Source organism: Gadus morhua, chromosome 11 (genome assembly GCF_902167405.1).
Source record: "Gadus morhua chromosome 11, gadMor3.0, whole genome shotgun sequence".
Classification (NCBI taxonomy): Eukaryota; Metazoa; Chordata; class Actinopteri; order Gadiformes; family Gadidae; genus Gadus; species Gadus morhua.
The window spans coordinates 29,652,783-29,671,213 of NC_044058.1; the positions used below are offsets into that span (position 1 = coordinate 29,652,783).

General features: G+C 53.7%; 1 protein-coding gene across 1 annotated transcript in view; it reads left to right on the plus strand.

Moving 5' to 3' along the window:
- Positions 1-17,669, plus strand: part of si:ch211-166a6.5 (clustered mitochondria protein homolog) — an 18,638-nt gene extending 969 nt beyond the window's left edge. Inside the window, exons 3-27 of the mRNA XM_030370742.1 lie at positions 1,163-1,294; positions 2,170-2,336; positions 3,022-3,176; positions 4,108-4,230; positions 4,743-4,875; positions 5,386-5,478; positions 6,117-6,277; positions 6,811-7,014; positions 7,399-7,983; positions 8,190-8,263; positions 8,376-8,480; positions 8,881-8,981; positions 9,753-9,905; positions 10,948-11,010; positions 11,473-11,726; positions 12,652-12,736; positions 13,021-13,174; positions 13,545-13,684; positions 14,032-14,112; positions 14,595-14,720; positions 15,354-15,463; positions 15,813-15,906; positions 16,020-16,142; positions 16,244-16,317; positions 16,708-17,669. Of these exons, the coding sequence (XP_030226602.1) occupies positions 1,163-1,294; positions 2,170-2,336; positions 3,022-3,176; positions 4,108-4,230; positions 4,743-4,875; positions 5,386-5,478; positions 6,117-6,277; positions 6,811-7,014; positions 7,399-7,983; positions 8,190-8,263; positions 8,376-8,480; positions 8,881-8,981; positions 9,753-9,905; positions 10,948-11,010; positions 11,473-11,726; positions 12,652-12,736; positions 13,021-13,174; positions 13,545-13,684; positions 14,032-14,112; positions 14,595-14,720; positions 15,354-15,463; positions 15,813-15,906; positions 16,020-16,142; positions 16,244-16,317; positions 16,708-17,455 (4,238 nt within the window). The 3' untranslated portion in view covers positions 17,456-17,669. The remainder of the gene's footprint in view (positions 1-1,162; positions 1,295-2,169; positions 2,337-3,021; positions 3,177-4,107; positions 4,231-4,742; positions 4,876-5,385; positions 5,479-6,116; positions 6,278-6,810; positions 7,015-7,398; positions 7,984-8,189; positions 8,264-8,375; positions 8,481-8,880; positions 8,982-9,752; positions 9,906-10,947; positions 11,011-11,472; positions 11,727-12,651; positions 12,737-13,020; positions 13,175-13,544; positions 13,685-14,031; positions 14,113-14,594; positions 14,721-15,353; positions 15,464-15,812; positions 15,907-16,019; positions 16,143-16,243; positions 16,318-16,707) is intronic.
- Positions 17,670-18,431: the final 762 nt, after the last annotated feature.

Genomic DNA, 18,431 nt, shown 5'->3' on the forward strand with positions numbered 1-18,431 from the left:
GGCCTGTCTGCGAGGCTGCTCCTCCGGCGTGCTGCTGGAGGAGCTGGAGCACGCCACCCCACCCCACCGTCCCGGGACGGGCGGCGGGGTGACGTGCTCCAGCTCCTCCAGCGCCTCGTCAGCTTCGTCAGCTCCTCCAGCGCTGTTGCTGTGGTGCACAGCAGAACGTTGTGGTTGCAGCGCTGCGAGGAATGCATGGTGCATGTCCTTATTTGGAGGCTTGGAGTAAACAAAACCAGTTCGGCATTACCAGTTCGTACTCATACTTGTGATTAGATGTCGCAGTGTTTTTTTGGCGTACTAGTCTTGGGTTATGTTTGAATAAAATGTGTTGTATAAACAGCCTCCTTGTGATTGACAGCCATGGGAGCCGAAGCTAATAATTATTGTAATCAACAATCTCGCTCCCAGTGGCTGTTGAGTCACTCCCAGTGGCTGTTGAGTCGCTCCCAGTGGCATGTAAAACAGCGGCCTCACCTTGTGGAGGTCAACCAGTTCCGGCTAGAGTGTTGTATCTTACGTCTGGGTGCCAAGCCGCAGATTTCAGCGGGTAGAATGTGTGAGAGGTTCTCTGAATCGATTGAAATGTGCTTATGCAGGAACAGTGCATTCATGCCTTGCGACTTGGCCAATATTTGTTTCATACTTATTGTTATCAAAAGATTAGATGCGGGTTTCTTTGGGTGTTGTTCCAGTACTGTTTGAATAATAAGATAATATAGTGCTTCAAGGATCCTAGGCGAGACATTTGGTTAAATCTCGTCTTTTGTAGCACAATCACCAACAGCGCTTGGTGCTGTTGGTCTAGTCGTAAGAAAACAAAGAGGTATATATGTTGAGTGTGTCAATTCTGTGGTGTTTAAACACGGAGAGTATTACACCTTCCCTCGGGCCAGGTGTAATAAGACCTCCAGCCCTCCAACCCAACTGTTAACCTGTGTCTACAGTTGCTTTATTTGATGAGAATCGTTTGAACGTGAACCAAAGTTGGAGTTGGCAGCAGTGCAGTGAGCGACATCAATCCACACACTCTGTTCCACTCACCTGCTAAACCGCAATCCTCGGACCCCTCCGGCTATGTTGACTTTCTAGTTTGGGTGTCACAGTGTCATAAAGTCCGTTATCTCCCAGCCTAAGGACGCGTCCCCTGTTGTGTTCCCAGAGCCCTACTCCCCCCACTCCGCCAGGGCCCACCTGGGCCGCGTGCTGGAGCTGCTCAGGACCTCGGGACCCCAAGACGCCCTGAAGGAAGGGCGGTCCCCCAGCGTCCTGGAGACGCTCACAAACAGCCCAGGTGATCCGCACACGTCCAACACACATCCAACACACGTCCAACACACATCCAACACATGTCCAACATACATCCAACCACGTCCAACACACGTCCAACACACGTCCAACACACATCCAATACACCTCTCACACACGTCCAACACACGTCCAACCACGTCCAACACACATCCAACATACCTCTGACACACGTCCAACACACATCCAACACATATCCAACACACATCCAACACATATTGACACATCCAACACAAGTCTAACCACATCGAACACGCGTCAAACACACATCCAACACACGTCCAACGCAAATCTAACCACATCACCAACACTTGTCTAACCCCATCCAACACACGTCAAACACACATCAAACACATGTCTAACCACATCCAACACACGTCCAACACACATCAACACACGTCAAACACACATCCAACACACATCCAACACATGGCTAACCACACCCAACACACATCAAACACACATCCAACACATGTCTAACCCGCGTTAAACACACATCAAACACACGTCAAACACGCGTCAAACACGCGTCAAACACACATCAAACACATGTCTAACCACATCGAACACACGGCAAACACGTGTCAAACATGCGTCAAACACACGTCAAACACACGTCAAACACGCATCAAACACGCACCCAACACACGTTAAACACACTGCATCAGCGTTCACACGCGTGTGGCCCCAGGCCAGGTTTTAAACACATGTGAGAAAAGAAGGTGCCGCACACTCCCGAGTTCCAACAGTAAGAATGTTGAGTTGGTGATAACGCTTCGGCCTACAAAGGCCTTCGTCAGATCACATGGGTTTAGAACACAGACATAATAAACCGGAATTGTTGCTCTTTTTGTTTACCAGGTGCTGCCAAAGACGGGGGGTCTCCCACCGGCCGGAGCCTGAAGCGCTCCCTCAGCGTTCCCAAAGCAGAGGCTGGGGTCCAGGATGGAACGCCCCCGGAATACCTGCTCCCGGGGTCCCTGGAGAGGCCCCTCATGGCCCTGCTGCCGCACAGCTCCCAGACAGAGGTACCAGGAGGAGCAGCCCGTCTGTCCAGGTCCATTGTGTCTGTGTACCAGTGGTACCAGTCCGTCCAGGTCCATTGTGTCTGTGTACCAGTGGTACCAGTCCGTCCAGGTCCATAGTGTCTGTGTACCAGTGGTACCAGTGGTACCAGTCCGTCCAGGTCCATTGTGTCTGTGTACCAGTGGTACCAGTCCGTCCAGGTCCATAGTGTCTGTGTACCAGTGGTACCAGTGGTACCAGTGGTACCAGTCCGTCCAGGTCCATAGTGTCTGTGTACCAGTGGTACCAGTGGTACCAGTCCGTCCAGGTCCATTGTGTCTGTGTACCAGTGGTACCAGTGGTACCAGTCCGTCCAGGTCCATAGTGTCTGTGTACCAGTGGTACCAGTGGTACCAGTCCGTCCAGGTCCATTGTGTCTGTGTACCAGTGGTACCAGTGGTACCAGTCCGTCCAGGTCCATTGTGTCTTTGTACCAGTGGTACCGGCCCATCCAGGTCAATAGGCTCCTCAGTGGATAGATAATGGTATCATAATCTAGCACAACAAAGGTTAAGTCTGATTAGGGATGTTATCGCTAATAGTAGATTAGTAATGAGTGAATCATGAAAGACGAAGCCGTCCGGCTGGGCTGACTCCAGGCGCTGAGTGTGGAGGCCCGATTCCAACCCGCTGGTCTCCTCCTCTCAGGGCTCCGTCTATCTCAGGGACTTATCCCTCAGCTGTTGGAATCCACCGCCCGGCCACAGGAAGCTGCAGGGGGACTTCCTGTACGTTACCGTGGTGACCCTTGAAGGAAGCCGCTATGACGTCACGTCGTGTCCAAAAGGATTCTATGTCAATAGGTAACAAACCTGCATGTTGCTCGTGTTAGTTTAGGGTTTGTTATCCGTAGTGTATTTACACCTGGTCATGTAGCATTTACATCTACATTTACATTTACATTTACATTCAGGGCATTTAGCAGACGCTTTTACCCAAAGCGACTCACAATAAGTACATTTGACAGACGAAAGAGAAACAACAATATATCTCTGTGGGTACAGTGAGGATGTTCATGGAGCCAAGTGCCAAGCACTAACAATCACTAGGTTAACCCATTCCCTGTGTACAACACAGATAGCTAGGATAAGACGCTACACAATGCTAAGTACTATTGTTAAGTGCAAGAAGGTACAACTTACAGTAAGTGAATAAGAGGGGTGTAGGGAGGTAAGGTCTAAGGGGGGAGGCTATGCAAAGTCAAGGTGAACTCTGAACAGGTGAGCCTTGGGTCTTTTGCAGACACCTTTGTAACCAGAGAGACTTGGCTGGGAGCCATCAGGCCATGCGATCGATACCGGAATGGTGACAGAAGAGGTTATGGTGCTGCACAGACGTGGTTTAAAAACTAAAAACCACTGCACAGAGTGCAGAGCCCTTTGGGGAATTAGAAAGGTTCAAGTTCAAGTCTTGTGTTGTCAGATGGACAGGGCGACGCATTATTATCACGAGCAACAGGAAACCAAATATATGGGGCAAAAATAATATGCATATAAAGATAAATATACTACCAAGCAGTAAGGCTATTACAGGGTAATAATACAGCTGGAGGAATAGATTTAAAAAGAAAAGTTATGGGCAGTGTGTTTTTTGTTTAATATCAGTAGTAGTGTGAACAATATAATATAATCATGTGCTGGGTAGAAGTCTTCGGGCCGTAGTGATCCATTATCTGTGCTGAGTTAATCACCGACCCTCTCTCACTACCCCCTCGTGTTCCTCCCTTTGCTCCAGGTCCACAGAAGAGGTGTTCGACCCCCGTCCCGTTCAGGCGTCTCCCCTCTGCCACTGTTTCACCGACCTGCTCTGTCACCTCAGCCCGGCCTTCAAACAAGCCCTCTCCACCGCGAAGACCAGGTAGCCGCTCGCTAGGGGAACGCGGAGCTCTGCTGTGTTATTCAATTGGCCTTATTGTCACCTGGCGGCCATCTTGGTTCCTTATAGTCACCTGGCGGCCATCTTGGTTCCTTATAGTCACCTGGCAGCCATCTTGGTTCCTTATAGTCACCGGGCGGCCATCTTGGCCGCCATCAGTGTGTGAACGTGTGTATGAATGGGTGAATGTTAGGCAGCGTTGTAAAACGCTTTGAGCGGCCACTGGTTAGAAAAGCGCTGTATGAATGCAGTCCATTTACCATTTTGCCATTTAACAGGACCAATGCATGTTTCGGGATGAGGTTTCGGGTTTGTTAGTCTGGCTCAGTTGCCTCCAGGGTTCCCGGAGCCTTCCTGACACCAATACCAGCACGACCAATCGGGTGCAGACACTGAGCTCAGAGGAGGAAGACCTTGGTCACTCCCAGAGAGGAAGCTCTGCGTCGACCCGCTGGAGAGACTCTGACCCGTACCTCCGTCCTCCCCCCCTGTAGGGCTCAGCTGCCCCCCGCGGAGGTGCTCCCCACCCCCTACCGCACCGTGTGCTGGCTGGGGCCCGCAGCCATCTCCCGGACCCAGAGGAACACCTTCAGCCGGCTGGGGCTGGACCAGCAGGCAGCCGCACAGGTACCACTCGTACTCACCGCGTCGACGTGGGTCATCACAGTCAAAGTCGGCTTTATTGTCAATCACTTGACATGCAGACATACTGAGCATCGAGAAGACGTTTCTCACTATCCCACGGGGAACAGATAAACAGATTAGACTACACTAAAGTTAAACAACCGATAAGACAACACTAAAGGTAAACATCGAAGAGAAGAGATAAGGACATTACTAATATTAGAAAGATAGCCAATGAATAATAAAATCTAAGAGAAGCAGCATAAGTTTCTTTTTTAGTTTTACAGTCTGTAAAATAGCAGCAATTTCAGTCTGTTTGGGGGGGGGGGGGGGGGGGGGGTGTATCTGAGGGTGTGTTTGCACTATTCCGATTTTGTTCTCTTATTTTATTACTCGTTTGGGTTAACTTTATAGTTCGTTATAATTAATTGAGGTTTATTTTATTGTTGCATGGTTGAGGACGCCTGAAATCTATGCAAATGAAAATGCCTTGTGTATGTGTCTGGTTGTCAGGCTCCAGACTGGAATGAAGAGCTGCAGGCCGCCAGAGACCTCCCCCAGGGGACCCTGGAGGAGAGACTGTGGAGAGACCGGACCCTGCTGCAGGTCAGTCCCTAGGGCTCTGCAGTAACGCACCCACAACCAGACACAACCAGACACAACCAGACACAACCAGACACAACCAGACACAACCAGACACAACCAGACAGAACCAGACACAACCAGACACAACCAGACACAACCAGACACAACCAGATTGAACCAACCACAACCAGATGGGACTAGACAGAACCAGATAGAACCAGCCAGAACTAGATGGGACCAGATAGAACCAGATAGAACCAGATAGAGCCAGGTACAACCAGACACAACCAGACACAACCAGACACAACCAGACACAACCAGACACAACCAGACACAACCAGACAGAACCAGACACAACCAGACACAACCAGACACAACCAGACACAACCAGACACAACCAGAAAGAACCAGACACAACCAGACACAACCAGACACAACCAGACACAACCAGACACAACCAGACACAACCAGACACAACCAGACACAACCAGAAAGAACCAGACACAACATAGCACAAACAGATTGAACCAACCACAACCAGATGGAGCCAGATAGAACCAATGAATGGTAGCAGGCAGAGGAAGGTTAACGAGCAGGATCAGGATCCAGACGTTCCCAGTGCTGGGGTGTCTAAAGCGTTCTGCCCCCCCCCCCCCCAGGTGAACAGTGCCTTCGTGATGGCGGCGGCCCAGGGTGCAGAGACGCTGGTGGACGGCTTCGCGGAGACGGTCAGCGCGAGCGGAGAGGAGCCGGGCTTCCTCTGGGGGGGGGTCTTCATGAGCCAGGGCTCGTCCAGCGCCGGGGGGGAGCGGGGCCGCAGGTAGGACTCCCGCCCGTACCGGATCTAACCCTGACCCTAATGCGAACACATGCTGCGTTGGTTATATTATTCACAACCTCCCATAATGTAGGATAGTATGTGGGTGCAGGACTAACATACTGTTAGTCCTGCACCCACATAATTGCATCCTCTGACCGTAGACAGTATAGTGAGAGTACAATACTGTATTGTGTTGTATTTATGTACTTTCACATTCTTTTGTTTTTACCATTTTCATTTTCGTTTTTCTACTCTTTTTGTTCGGCTGGCCACCAAATTCTGCGGCGACGCCAAAAGGACCCGTCTTGGATGAATGAACTCTTATCTTATCTCCTCGTATCTTATCTTAAATCCTTCGGCGCGCTCACGATTATTGGCAGTCGCCGTGCGAGACCCTGAATGACCTCTTACCTGAGATCAGTCAGGATGTAATGACTTGTTAACTCCACCTCCTCCTTAACCCCGCCTCCTCCTTAAGCCCGCCTCCTCCTTAAGCCCGCCTCCTCCTTAACCCCGCCTCCCCCTCCCTCCAGGGCTGCCCAGCGGTTGGAGCTGAGCGGGGTCCAGGCGTACAGCGACCTGGGGGATCTGCAGGCCCTCCACACGCTGCCCACCGCCACCGTGGACTACCGGGGGGTGCGTCTGTCCGCCCAGGGCCTGGCCCCCGGGTCGGACGGCCCCGAGCCGGAGGCGGACCCGGAGGCGGACCCGGAGGCTCCGGCCCCGCCCCCCTCGAGGTGAACCCTGCACTCAGACTCGGAATCTGTCAAATGTGGGCCGTGGTGCAACATTCCGGGACTGTGACTGATTAAGGGCTTCACACGCAGACTGGACTAGATTTAGAACCCGAAACAAATCACGGCCAAGTGTGCACGTACAAGGGCGGTGTGGCGCAGTGAAGAACATGATATAAGCACACAGACGACAGGGACTCGCTGTTGGTCCGGTCCGGGTCGGTCTAAAGCTGTAGGAGGTCCCCTGAAGCCTTCTCTGTTGCTCACTGGAAGCTAACCCGGCGGTTGAACTCTGTGTGGTTCTGGTTCTGCAGACAGACGGTGATGCCCGCGGTTCCTCTGGTTCCTCTGTCGATAACAACGTAACCCCCTCTGTCCTCCTTCCAGGGGTCTGATGTACGGGCTGAACGCGGGCCCCCAGGAGTCCCCCAGACGCAGGCAGCTGCTGGTGCTGCTAGCCCAGTCGGCCAAGGCCCTGTCCCTGCAGAGGCACGCGGTGCTGGGCCCCGCGGGGTACCAGGTGCCCCTCTTCACCTCGGTGGACGCCCAGGGCCTGCTGGGCGGCGACGGACGCTTCTACCTGCTGGACCTCGTCCGCACCATGCCCGCCGACGCCAACTTCTGCCCCGAGGTGGAGGCGGCGGAGCGCGCCCTGACCGCAGGGGGGCAGGTGGAGGAGGTGAAGGAGATGGCGGAGGGGGAGGTGAAGGAGGAGGAGGAGAAGGACAAGGTTGAGGTGGGGGAGGAGCTGAAGGAGGCGGCGGAAGAGAAGGAGGCGAAGGAGGAGGCGAAGGAGGAGGCGAAGGAGGAGGCGAAGGAGGAGGCGAAGGAGGAGGAGAGGCCCAAGTGTTCAGAAGCAGGAGGAGACCGGTGGCCGGAGAGCTACCACTCGGACACGGGGCTACCCCGGAGGTATCCTCATGGCCTGTGCCGGCTGAGACGGGAGCTGTGGCACGCCTTCGTCCAACACAAGTAAGCCCCCCCCAACCCTTTCTGACCCCTCGGGGTCCCCGAGGGGAACCGTCGCACCAACGCTGGTCTGATGTGAAGAGCTCTGCTGGGGAGGTGTTCATGGCGCACTGGAGGCCCCCGGAGCAGTCGTCTCTTCTGTTAGAAACCAGCCGAGGGCGACGGAGCCCCTCTGACGAAACACTGACCGAGCCTTCTTCACCCCCCAGGCACACGCAGTTCAACCAGCGGGTCAGAGAACTGATGGAAGAGGACGGGGGCTTTGAAGAGTGTGCAAAACCAGGTGATGACTCGGGATGGGGGGGGGGGTCAGGGGTCAAAGGTCACTGACGTACCACCTGGTCTGAGGTCTTTTATGTGATGAGGTGTTAACGATGAGCGTTTGTCGTGCACAGGCGACGCCCGCGCTACCAAAGCAGTGAGGGCGGCGTGTGAGGAGGTGGGCTCCGTCAGCAACCTCATCTTCGAGATGCGCTTCAACCCCAACGTGTTCTGTCCAGGTACACACACACACACACACACGCACACGCACACGCACGCACACACACAGACTCACAAACACACACACACACACACACATACACTCACACAGACTCACACAGACTCACACACACACAGACTCACACACACAGACATATGCACACACGCACACACGTACACACTTATATGTGCACGCTCACGATTAAACTCACACTCTCACACAAACACACACGCACAAACACACACGCACAGACACACACGTGCACATGCACACACAGAAACACTCACACACACACACACGCACGCGCGCTCACACTCACACTCACGCTCACACCAAACCTAGAAGTGTTTTGATCCAGTGTTAGGAAACGACCGGTCTTTGTAAACCTGCCTCAATGGCCGCTCTGTCCGTGTCCCCAGGCGTGTCCTTCCCCGGCGGTGACAGCGCGGCCACCCGGCTCCAGGAGAGGCTGTTGAGGGAGGCCGCCGCCTTCATCATCAAGCAGCAGATTCCTGACTTTGTAAGCACCGCCGTTCCCCCGCCCGCCGCGTCCAGCGCTCCGGGGGTCCATGTCGCACTCGGCCCGCCGCCTTCGTAGCATTTGTGTAGCTTTGTTCGGAGCATTTGTGTAGCTCTGTTCGTAGCATTTGTGTAGCTTTGTTCGTAGCATTTGTGTAGCTATGTTCGTAGCATTTGTGTAGCTCTGTTCGTAGCATTTGTGTAGCTTTGTTCGTAGCATTTGTGTAGCTATGTTCGTAGCATTTGTGTAGCTTTTGTTCGTAGCATTTGTGTAGCTTTGTTCGTAGCATTTGTGTAGCTTTGTTCATAGCATTTGTGTAGTTTTGTTCGTAGTATTTGTGTAGTTTTGTTCGTAGCATTTGTGTAGCTTTGTTCGTAGCATTTGTGTAGCTATGTTCGTAGCATTTGTGTAGCTTTGGTTCGTAGCATTTGTGTAGCTTTGGCGTAACATTTTTGCAGCTTTGTTCGTAGCCTTTGTGTAGCCGGTCCATCTCTGATGGTGTGCGTCGATTGTTATCAGCCTCCCCGACCAGCTGCTCGGGGAAACAGCAGGTGGCGTCCACGCCTCGGGTCACAGCCATGTTTTACGACGACGTTGGCTGTCAACACAAAACGTGCTATGAAGTGAGAGGAGCTAGCTCCCCCAGGTGTGTTGTGAACTGGGATGTGAACACGTGTGTGTGTGTGTGTGTGTGTGTGTGTGTGTGTGTGTGTGTGTGTGTGTGTGTGTGTGTGTGTGTGTGTGTGTGTGTGTGTGTGTGTGTTCCCCCAGGTGGACTACTGCCTGCAGGGCGTCGAGGTTCCCATGGACAGCGCCACCCTGAAACAGGCCCTGCACCACAGGGGCATCAACCTCCGCTACCTGGGCCATGTGATCAAAGCCATCAGCCAATCAGAGCACAAGGAACGCCTGAGGCACATACTGGTGAGTTTGTCTTATTGTGAAGGAAACCGATCACCCAGTTTGATCGGTTCCCCGAACAGTATCCAAATGTAATAAAAGTCCATCTTGGATCCTTTTACTTCCATGAAAGGGCGTGGCTGTTACGGCTGGCTGAAGGCAGAATGTTTATTAGTGTTTGAAATACTTTATTGATCCCTGAGGGGACATTGTGTTGATTGACAGGCTTGTAAACCACCAACTGCCATCAGGTTGTGACATGCAGCACGCCTTAACCCACACAGGGCGATTTGAGTCCTTATTTACATCCCGTTTTACATATTTTAAAACTTAATGGGGAAATTCAGACCAGGATTAATCCACTCACGACCAGCATGTACCCTCATGGCTTTCCATCTGAAGCCAGCAGCAGGGTTTTCCCTTTTGAGAGGCCTGTTGACGCTCCCCCTGTCTCACGCGTTGTCCTGTCGTCCTGTCGTCCTGTCGTCCTGTCGTCCTGTCGTCCTGTCCTGTCGTCCTGTCCTGTTGTCCTGTCGTCCTGTCGTCCTGTCGTCCTGTCCTGTCGTCCTGTCGTCCTGATGTCCTGTCCTGTCGTCCTGTCGTCCTGTCGTCCTGTCCTGTCGTCCTGTCGTCCTGATGTCCTGTCCTGTCGTCCTGTCCTGTTGTCCTGTTGTCCTCTCGTCCTGATGTCCTGTCGTCCTGTCCTGTCGTCCTGTTGTCCTGTTGTCCTGTCGTCCTGTCGTCCTGTCGTCCTGTCGTCCTGTCCTGTCGTCCTGTCGTCCTGTCGTCCTGTCGTCCTCTCGTCCTGATGTCCTGTCGTCCTGTCGTCCTGTCCTGTCGTCCTGTCGTCCTGTCGTCCTGTTGTCCTGTCGTCCTGTCCTGTCGTCCTGTCCTGTCGTCCTGTCGTCCTGTCGTCCTGTCGTCCTGTTGTCCTGTCGTCCTGTCGTCCTGTCGTCCTGTCGTCCTGTCGTCCTGTCGTCCTGTCGTCCTGTTGTCCTGTCGTCCTGTCCTGTTGTCCTGTCGTCCTGTCGTCCTGTCGTCCTGTCGTCCTGTCGTCTCTCTGCAGCGGCTGGCCCTGGCCGAGGTGGTGGTGCGCTCCTCCAGGAGGGTGTTCAACAGCTTCGTCCAGGTACCGTGCTACGCTCTGATCTGCTCTCACCATCACACGCTCCAAATGACGTGATTGGAGTTAGACCTTACGGGGCCGGTAGAATGTGATAACGCTTACAACAGATAGAGTGTGACACTAGTACGGAAGCGGATCAGGGTCACATGGGATTCTTACTTTGGAGTTCTGACTTTAATCTAAGGATTCTGACTTTCAAGTCAGAATTCAGAGATTAAAGTCAGAAATCAAAAGAAGTACACACGCGTGATTCTTTTTGTGGAGTTCTGACTTTAATCTCAGATTTCTGATCTTTAAGTCAGAACTGCAAAACAGAATCACATGATTTGGCCCTAATCCCCTTCCTTACTTTATCCGGGTCCTTAATAATGATTTAATTGAGCGATGGTTTGTTATAGCTGTGTGCTCCGTGGTTTGTCTGTGATGTTGATCGTGTCGCTGAACGTCTTCCCGCCGGTTCTGCAGAGCGTGGAGGTCTGGAGCCTATCAGCCGCCGTCAGCCACTTCCTCTGCTGCCTATTGGTTCCCCAATTCACGCCCGCCCCCGCGGGGGAGGAGCCTAAGAAGAAGTCCAAGCGCCGCGGCGGCCGTGGGGGCGCCGGGGCGTCGGAAACCCCGGCGTGGAGCGCCCCCACCGGGGCGGCGCTGACCGGCCCGGCGCTGTGGAACCTGGTCCGCCAGGACGCCCTGGAGACCTATGACATCACGGCCCACCTGGGGTAGGCCCCGCCCCCTTCTGTCTGTCTGTCTGTCTGTCTGTCTGTCTGTCTGTCTGTCTGTCTGTCTGTCTGTCTGTCTGTCTGTCTGTCGGTCCGTTGTCTGTCTGTCTGTCTGTCTGTCTGTCTGTCTGTCTGTCTGTCTGCCTGCCTGCCTGCCTGCCTGTCTGTCTGTCTGTCTGTCTGTCTGTCTGTCTGTCTGCCTGCCTGCCTGCCTGCCTGTCTGTCTGTCCTTCTGTCTGTCGGTCCGTCTGTCGGTCCGTCTGTCGGTCCGTCTGTCGGTCCGTCTGTCGGTCCGTCTGTCTGTCGGTCCGTCTGTCTGTCCGTCTGTCTGTCCGTCTGTCTGTCCGTCTGTCTGTCTGTCTGTCTGTCGCTCCGTCTGTCGGTCCGTCTGTCTGTTGTTCCGAGGTTTCTGTGAGATAAATTGTGAGATAAATTTGAATACTAATTAAGTTAATGAATTAAGGGTTATAGCGACCAAAAATTATATCAAGTTTTTATTAGCACATTTAAGCTAGGGTAGGACATTTAGAGAAACCAGACAGCGTTAGCTCGATTTTGAACGAATCCACCCCTCCCCCCCTCCCTTCAGGCCTCCCGCCAAAGCCCCAAAAACAAGGGATTAGCTCGCTAGCTTGAGCAAAAGTTCTGCTAGCCTTGAGGAAGATTCGGTCTGTAATTGGGTGAATGGGCAGAGTGTGAGCAGGTAGGGGGTAGGTAGGTAGACGGACAGGTAGGCTGTCCAATAATTTCCCACGGGCCGAATGAGACGCTTGGACAGGCTTATTACAGGCCTGAGGCCTTTTCTTTTCAGCCTATTTTATTTCTTGATTCCTGTCGGGATGTAATAAGAATTTCCACAAATATGACAAATTCATGCTTCTACCATGAGTCCCCTAGCTTTAACGCGGTTGTTCCCCGTCCTCAGGGCCAGCGTGAGCCACGTGGTGGAGCAGAACGGCCTGCAGCGGCTGTCCCTGCTCAGGGAGTTCTGCCTGAAGACTGGAGTGCAGGTAACCCCCCCCCGCTGAGAGCCGCCATGTTGAAGGAGGCCCTGCTGTAACCAGCACCAACGGCACCGTGAAGTTCACCGTGAAATTAGATAAAAGTTAGAGACTGAATATACTGTCTATACTCCGTTGTTTATTTTGTGTCTTATATTAACCATGGGACAAATACCAAAGAGATTAAGACCATCTTTATGTCACAAATATAATCCAAAACATAAAATAAAATGTGTAAAACACTGAAGAAGGTTGTGCTCTGTGTCTAAATCAACCGTTCTTCTCTGCGGCAGTTGAGACTCAGAGACTACTGCCTGGACAACCAAAACAAGGCTCCCATTGGACCGGACGACGTGCTGAACATCTTCCCATTGGTCAAGCACATCCACATGCCCGTTGCCGACGCCTTCAAAGCCTTCCGGGCGGCCCAGACCTTCATAGAGAAAGGTAGAGCGCTGTGGTCCTCCGCCCTGGGGTCATAGGGCTGACCTCTCAGTCCGGGGGTTTGATGATGCATCCTGATGGTCTGTCTTCATGGTCAACAGACGTTCTCTGGGACGCTGATATCACAGGCTCACATGCTGATTGGTTTAAAGGATGTGTGTGGAAACAGATGCACAACAGTGCAGATTTCACACTCGTAAATGAGGTCTTGGCCAGACCGGTTTGGGAACTGCTGCTTTAGATTGAAGCCCTGAAATGTAGTGATGATTTATGTAATTCTTCGATTTCCTCACCGATTGACTGCAGGTATGTTCGCTGTACAGTGTCTGGTACTGCGTTACTAAGTATCTGTGTCTGGTCCCCTCGTCTGAAGGTTTGCTGGACCAAGCCCAGGAGCGTCTGAAGGAGACGTCCTACCTGTTTGGTCGTGTGTGTGATGAGCTTCACCCAGAGGCCTGCCACTGCCTCAGCACGCTGGCCAGAGTCACCTTCCTGCAGGGCAAGACAGCAGAGGTAGGACCCTCAACCTCACCCTCACCCCACTGCACTTCTGCATCTCATTCACCCATTCATACACACATTCACACGTTCACACATTCACAAACCGACGGCGAGGGTCAACATGCAAGGCAACAGCTGGCTGGTCGGGACATTCAGGGTGGTCTTGCTCAGGGACACCTCGACACTCCAGGGATTTAACTAGCAACCCTTCAGTGGACCAAAACGGACTCTTAATAGTTCTCATTGGTAATAACGTTCCTAGATGGTTTTTTTCTAAACCACCATTCTGACACAAAATACAATATGTGTACAGAGTGTAGGTGGGTAGACTGACGTGTGTCTGCCCCTCTGTGCTCCAGGCCCGTAGTGCCCAGCTGAAGGCTGTGATGCTCAGCGAGAGGGTCCTGGGCTTCGACGACCCCAGCACCATCCAGCAATACGTGAGTACCCCGCCGCCACCGCCGCACAGCGGGGGGCGGCGAACCCTGACCCCGTGTCCTTGTCTCCTGTGTTCATATCCCCTGTGTCATTGTCTCCTGTGTTCATATCCCGTGTCCTTATCTCCTGTGTCCTTTTCCCTTGTGTTCATGTCTCCTGTGTTTATATCTCCTGTGTTCATGTCTCATGTGTCCATGTGCCCTGTGTTCATGTGTCCATGTGCCCTGTGTCCATGTGCCCTGTGTTCATGTGTCCATGTGCCCTGTGTCCATGTGCCCTGTGTTCATGCGTCCATGTGCCCTGTGTTCATGTGTCCATGTGCCCTGTGTTCATGCGTCCATGTGCCCTGTGTTCATGTGTCCATGTGCCCTGTGTTCATGCGTCCATGTGCCCTGTGTTCATGCGTCCATGTGCCCTGTGTCTACTGTGTTCATGCGTCCATGTCCCCTGTGTTCATGCGTCCATGTCTCCTGGGTGGTTTCAGGCTCTTCTGGCGGTCTACCTCGGGGCCGGCGGGGAGAAGGCCCTGGCCCAGAAGTGCCTCCTGAGGGCGCGCCACTTAGTGCTGACCGTCCACGGAGAGGACCATCCCTACGTCGCCACGCTGGACGTAGGTCGACCCCAGCCACCCACATCCTGCTGGGCTTTATGGCAACACTCTGGCCTCGATTACATCTCATAGACATCTAGATTGTACAATCTAGATCCGAACCTCCTCTGTTTACACAAAGCGCACAGCACGCTTACACACACACGCTAACACACGCTCTCACACACACACACACACACACGCTCACACACACACTCACACACACACACACACGCTTACACACACACACACGCTAACACACACACACACACACACACACACACACACACACACACACACTCACTCACTCACTCACACACACACACACACACACACACACACACACACACACACACACACACACACACACACACACACACACACACACACACACACACACACACACACACATACACACACACACACACACAGGTGTGTTCAGGTTCCACAATGCTCAGAGGATGGGCGGAGACGTGGTATCCGTAGTGTAGCGGTTTACGGTGCTCTGGATTGTGTCACCAATGGTCCAAGTAGGCCCGGTTTGGGATGCCTCAGAGGTCCCGCTCTGTCGTTGTAAATGGCTCCAGGACTGGACAGTCTGCAGAGGTTGTGGTTCCGTGTGGTTCTGCTGACCCGTCTGGTTCCGTCCCCCAGGGCTGTCTCGGGTTGCTGCTGACCGGGGAGGCCGCGGGGCAGTACCTGGAGAGCGCTCTGAAACTCAACATGTCCTTCTTCGGCCCCACTGACACCCACACAGCGTTCAGGTACGTTGATCATCACCACGCACCCCTTCATACACCTGGGACTGAAAGGCAAGAAGGATTCCCTGAACCAATCAGAGAAATGATGTCCGGATTGGTCAGCAATGAGCAGGGAGTGGTCGGCTCATGAAGAGGCAGGCAGTCACCTCCACACAGATGTTCTCATAGTGCACTTCGGACACTAATGGACAGCTATGCTCTTTCTAACAAATAACCCTCAAATTAAAGCCCTTAAATCCTCCCTACAGCTCCTTTAACAGAGCAACAGCGTTGTCTTTTGTTTATCTTGGATGGGTTTAAACCCCCTGGTGAGTCACTGAAAGCCTTCTCCCGTTGTCACCCCCTCCTCCAGTCAGCACCTGCTGTCCCAGTGGCTGTGCAGTAAAGGGGACTACCGCTCCGCCATGAGCCACGAGAAGGAGGCCCAGGCGGCATACTCTGCCATGGTCAGTACCTGACCTACCCCTACCCCTGCCTTCCCCTCTGGTGCACGAGGCTGTCTGTCGGCCCGTCTGTCGGCGTGTCTGTCTCTGGCGCTCATAGTCCTGTTCTCCCTCAGTTCGGCGAGGACCACAAACAGACCAAGTGCAGCGCAGAGTTCCTGCGCACCATTACCCAGCAGGCCGTGCGGGTGGAGCGCAGCCGAAGGGAGGCGCCCGACGTGACGGAGCCGGCGGCGGAGGTGAGGGCGCCCGCTTCGTCCGGTGACACGTGGTTTTGTTTGAGCTAACGAGGCGCTAACAGGTGCTAACACCCCTGACCCCCCCCCCCCCCCCCCAACAGGGCCTGAAGCCGTCCTCAGAGACCGTTCTGGAACAGCTGGCGCTACTCACAGGGATCAGGAAGAACGCAGAGAGGTGAGCAGTTAACCGCAGCTGAGATACCAAACGTGTTCCGTTATGGGGGCGGCGTGGGGCTCAGGGGGTAGAGCGGGTTGGCTGGGCACCGGGAGGTTGCTAGTTCGATCCCCGGCTCCTCCTCGCTGAGTGTCCCTGAGCGAGACGCCTCACCCTGACTGCTCCTGACCAGCTGGCTGTCGCCTTGCGTGGTTGACCCCGCCGTCGGTGTGTGAATGTGCGCATGAATGGGTGAATGTTGGGCAGTATTGTACAGCACTTTGAGTGGCCACTGGTTAGAAAAGCGCTGTATAGATGCAGTCCATCTGCATCTAGGATGGTTATTGAATTGTTATTATGCTATTAAGAAAAAATGGATGCATTGTTCATGGATGATGTTTTGATTTGTAGCAATAGGCTCCAGGAATTCAAGAAGAGGTTCTGGGAGATGAAGCTGGCGGAGGCCACAGAGAAGGTGAAGGTCATCAACGAGAGACTGGTCAGCGCCAAGACCAAGAGGGAAGGAGAGAGCACGCCTGCAGGGGCGGCAGGAGCAGAAGCAGAGGAGACGCCTGCAGGGGCGGCAGGAGCAGCAGCAGGAGGAGAAGGAGCAGCTGGAGCAGCTGTGTGCCTGGAGAACGGGGACGGTGGAGCAGAACATCCCGAGGAGGCTCTGCCCAGTGGGGGACAGGAGATCCGGCCCGCGGAGGAACCCTCGGAGGAGAACCGTCCCAGTGCGGCCGTCAACGGTCTACCAGAGGAGCGCTCTGCACCGGGGGAACCAGAGCAGCAGGAGACGGAGAGAGAGGTGGAGCTCCACGCAACCATGAACGGAGGTCCAGACGTCAAGGGCGATGACACCCACCACAAAGAAACGGAGACGGGGGAGACGGTTCGTCCGTCCGAGGGGATGGTGAACGGAGAAGAGGAGGTGAAGAGGGCAGGCTCACACGAGGAGACCAACGGTGTGAATGGAGTCCACGACGACGACGAAGACGGAGACGACACCGACCTATCAGGGCTCGAGAAGAGGAAAGAGCACTTGGTGGAGGTCAACGCAAAGTCCACCAAAGCCAACGAAGCGGTCGTCAACGCCGTCATCGTCGTCAACGGAGGGGCGGGGAACGGCGTGGTGGTGAACGGCGCCCCCGAAGAGTGAAGGGAGTGTCGTGTTAAAGCTTTTACTAATGTCTCGGGGTGGAATCAAAGGTATCTTCAGCTGGTACAGAAACGTGGAGATGAGTGTTTTGTACCCAACTGCTCGATGAAGAGGGGACAGAACCGGTTACATGGGGAGAGGGACTTACTTCTTAGGGAAACGTTTTCTTCCGATAATAAAACATTCTGCTGTTAAATAAAGATTTTAAAAGAGAGACGGTACTCTGGGTGCTTCTTTCAAACATGGCCCTGACACACACACAGGCACACGCGCACACACACACACACACACAGTTTAGAGTAGAAGCAATGTTGACATTGCTAATCAAGTTGAGGTTGACAATATCAAGATTTTATGCTACAGTATTGAAAGTAAAGATGAACACACACAAAACAGATTAATAAACTACCTTAGTATAAACATTGAGTTTAATGTACATAAAATAAAAAATACAATCATTCTCCAGTTCCTCCCCTCCTAGTAAGCTCCTCCCCTGTTCCTCAGCTCCTCCTCCTCCTCCCCTCCTCTCAGCTCCTCCTCTCCTCTCAGCTCCTCCTCCTCCCCCCCTCCTCCTCCTCCTCCTCCTCTCCTCTCAGCTCCTCCTCTCCTCCTCTCAGCTCCTCCTCCTCCTCCTCCTCCTCCTCAGCTCCTCCTCCTCCTCTCAGCTCCTCCTCCTCTCCTCTCAGCTCCTCCTCCCCTCCTCTCAGCTCCTCCTCCTCCTCTTCCTCCCCCTCAGCTCCTCCTCCTCCTCCTCTCAGCTCCTCCTCCCCTCCTCTCAGCTCCTCCTCCCCTCCTCTCAGCTCCTCCTCCTCCTCCTCCTCTCCTCAGCTCCTCCTCCTCCCCCTCAGCTCCTCCCCTCCTCTCAGCTCCTCCTCCTCCTCCTCCCCCTCAGCTCCTCCCCTCCTCTCAGCTCCTCCTCCGCTCCTCCTCCCCCTCCTCCTCCTCCTCCTCCTCAGCTCCTCCTCCCCTCCTCTCC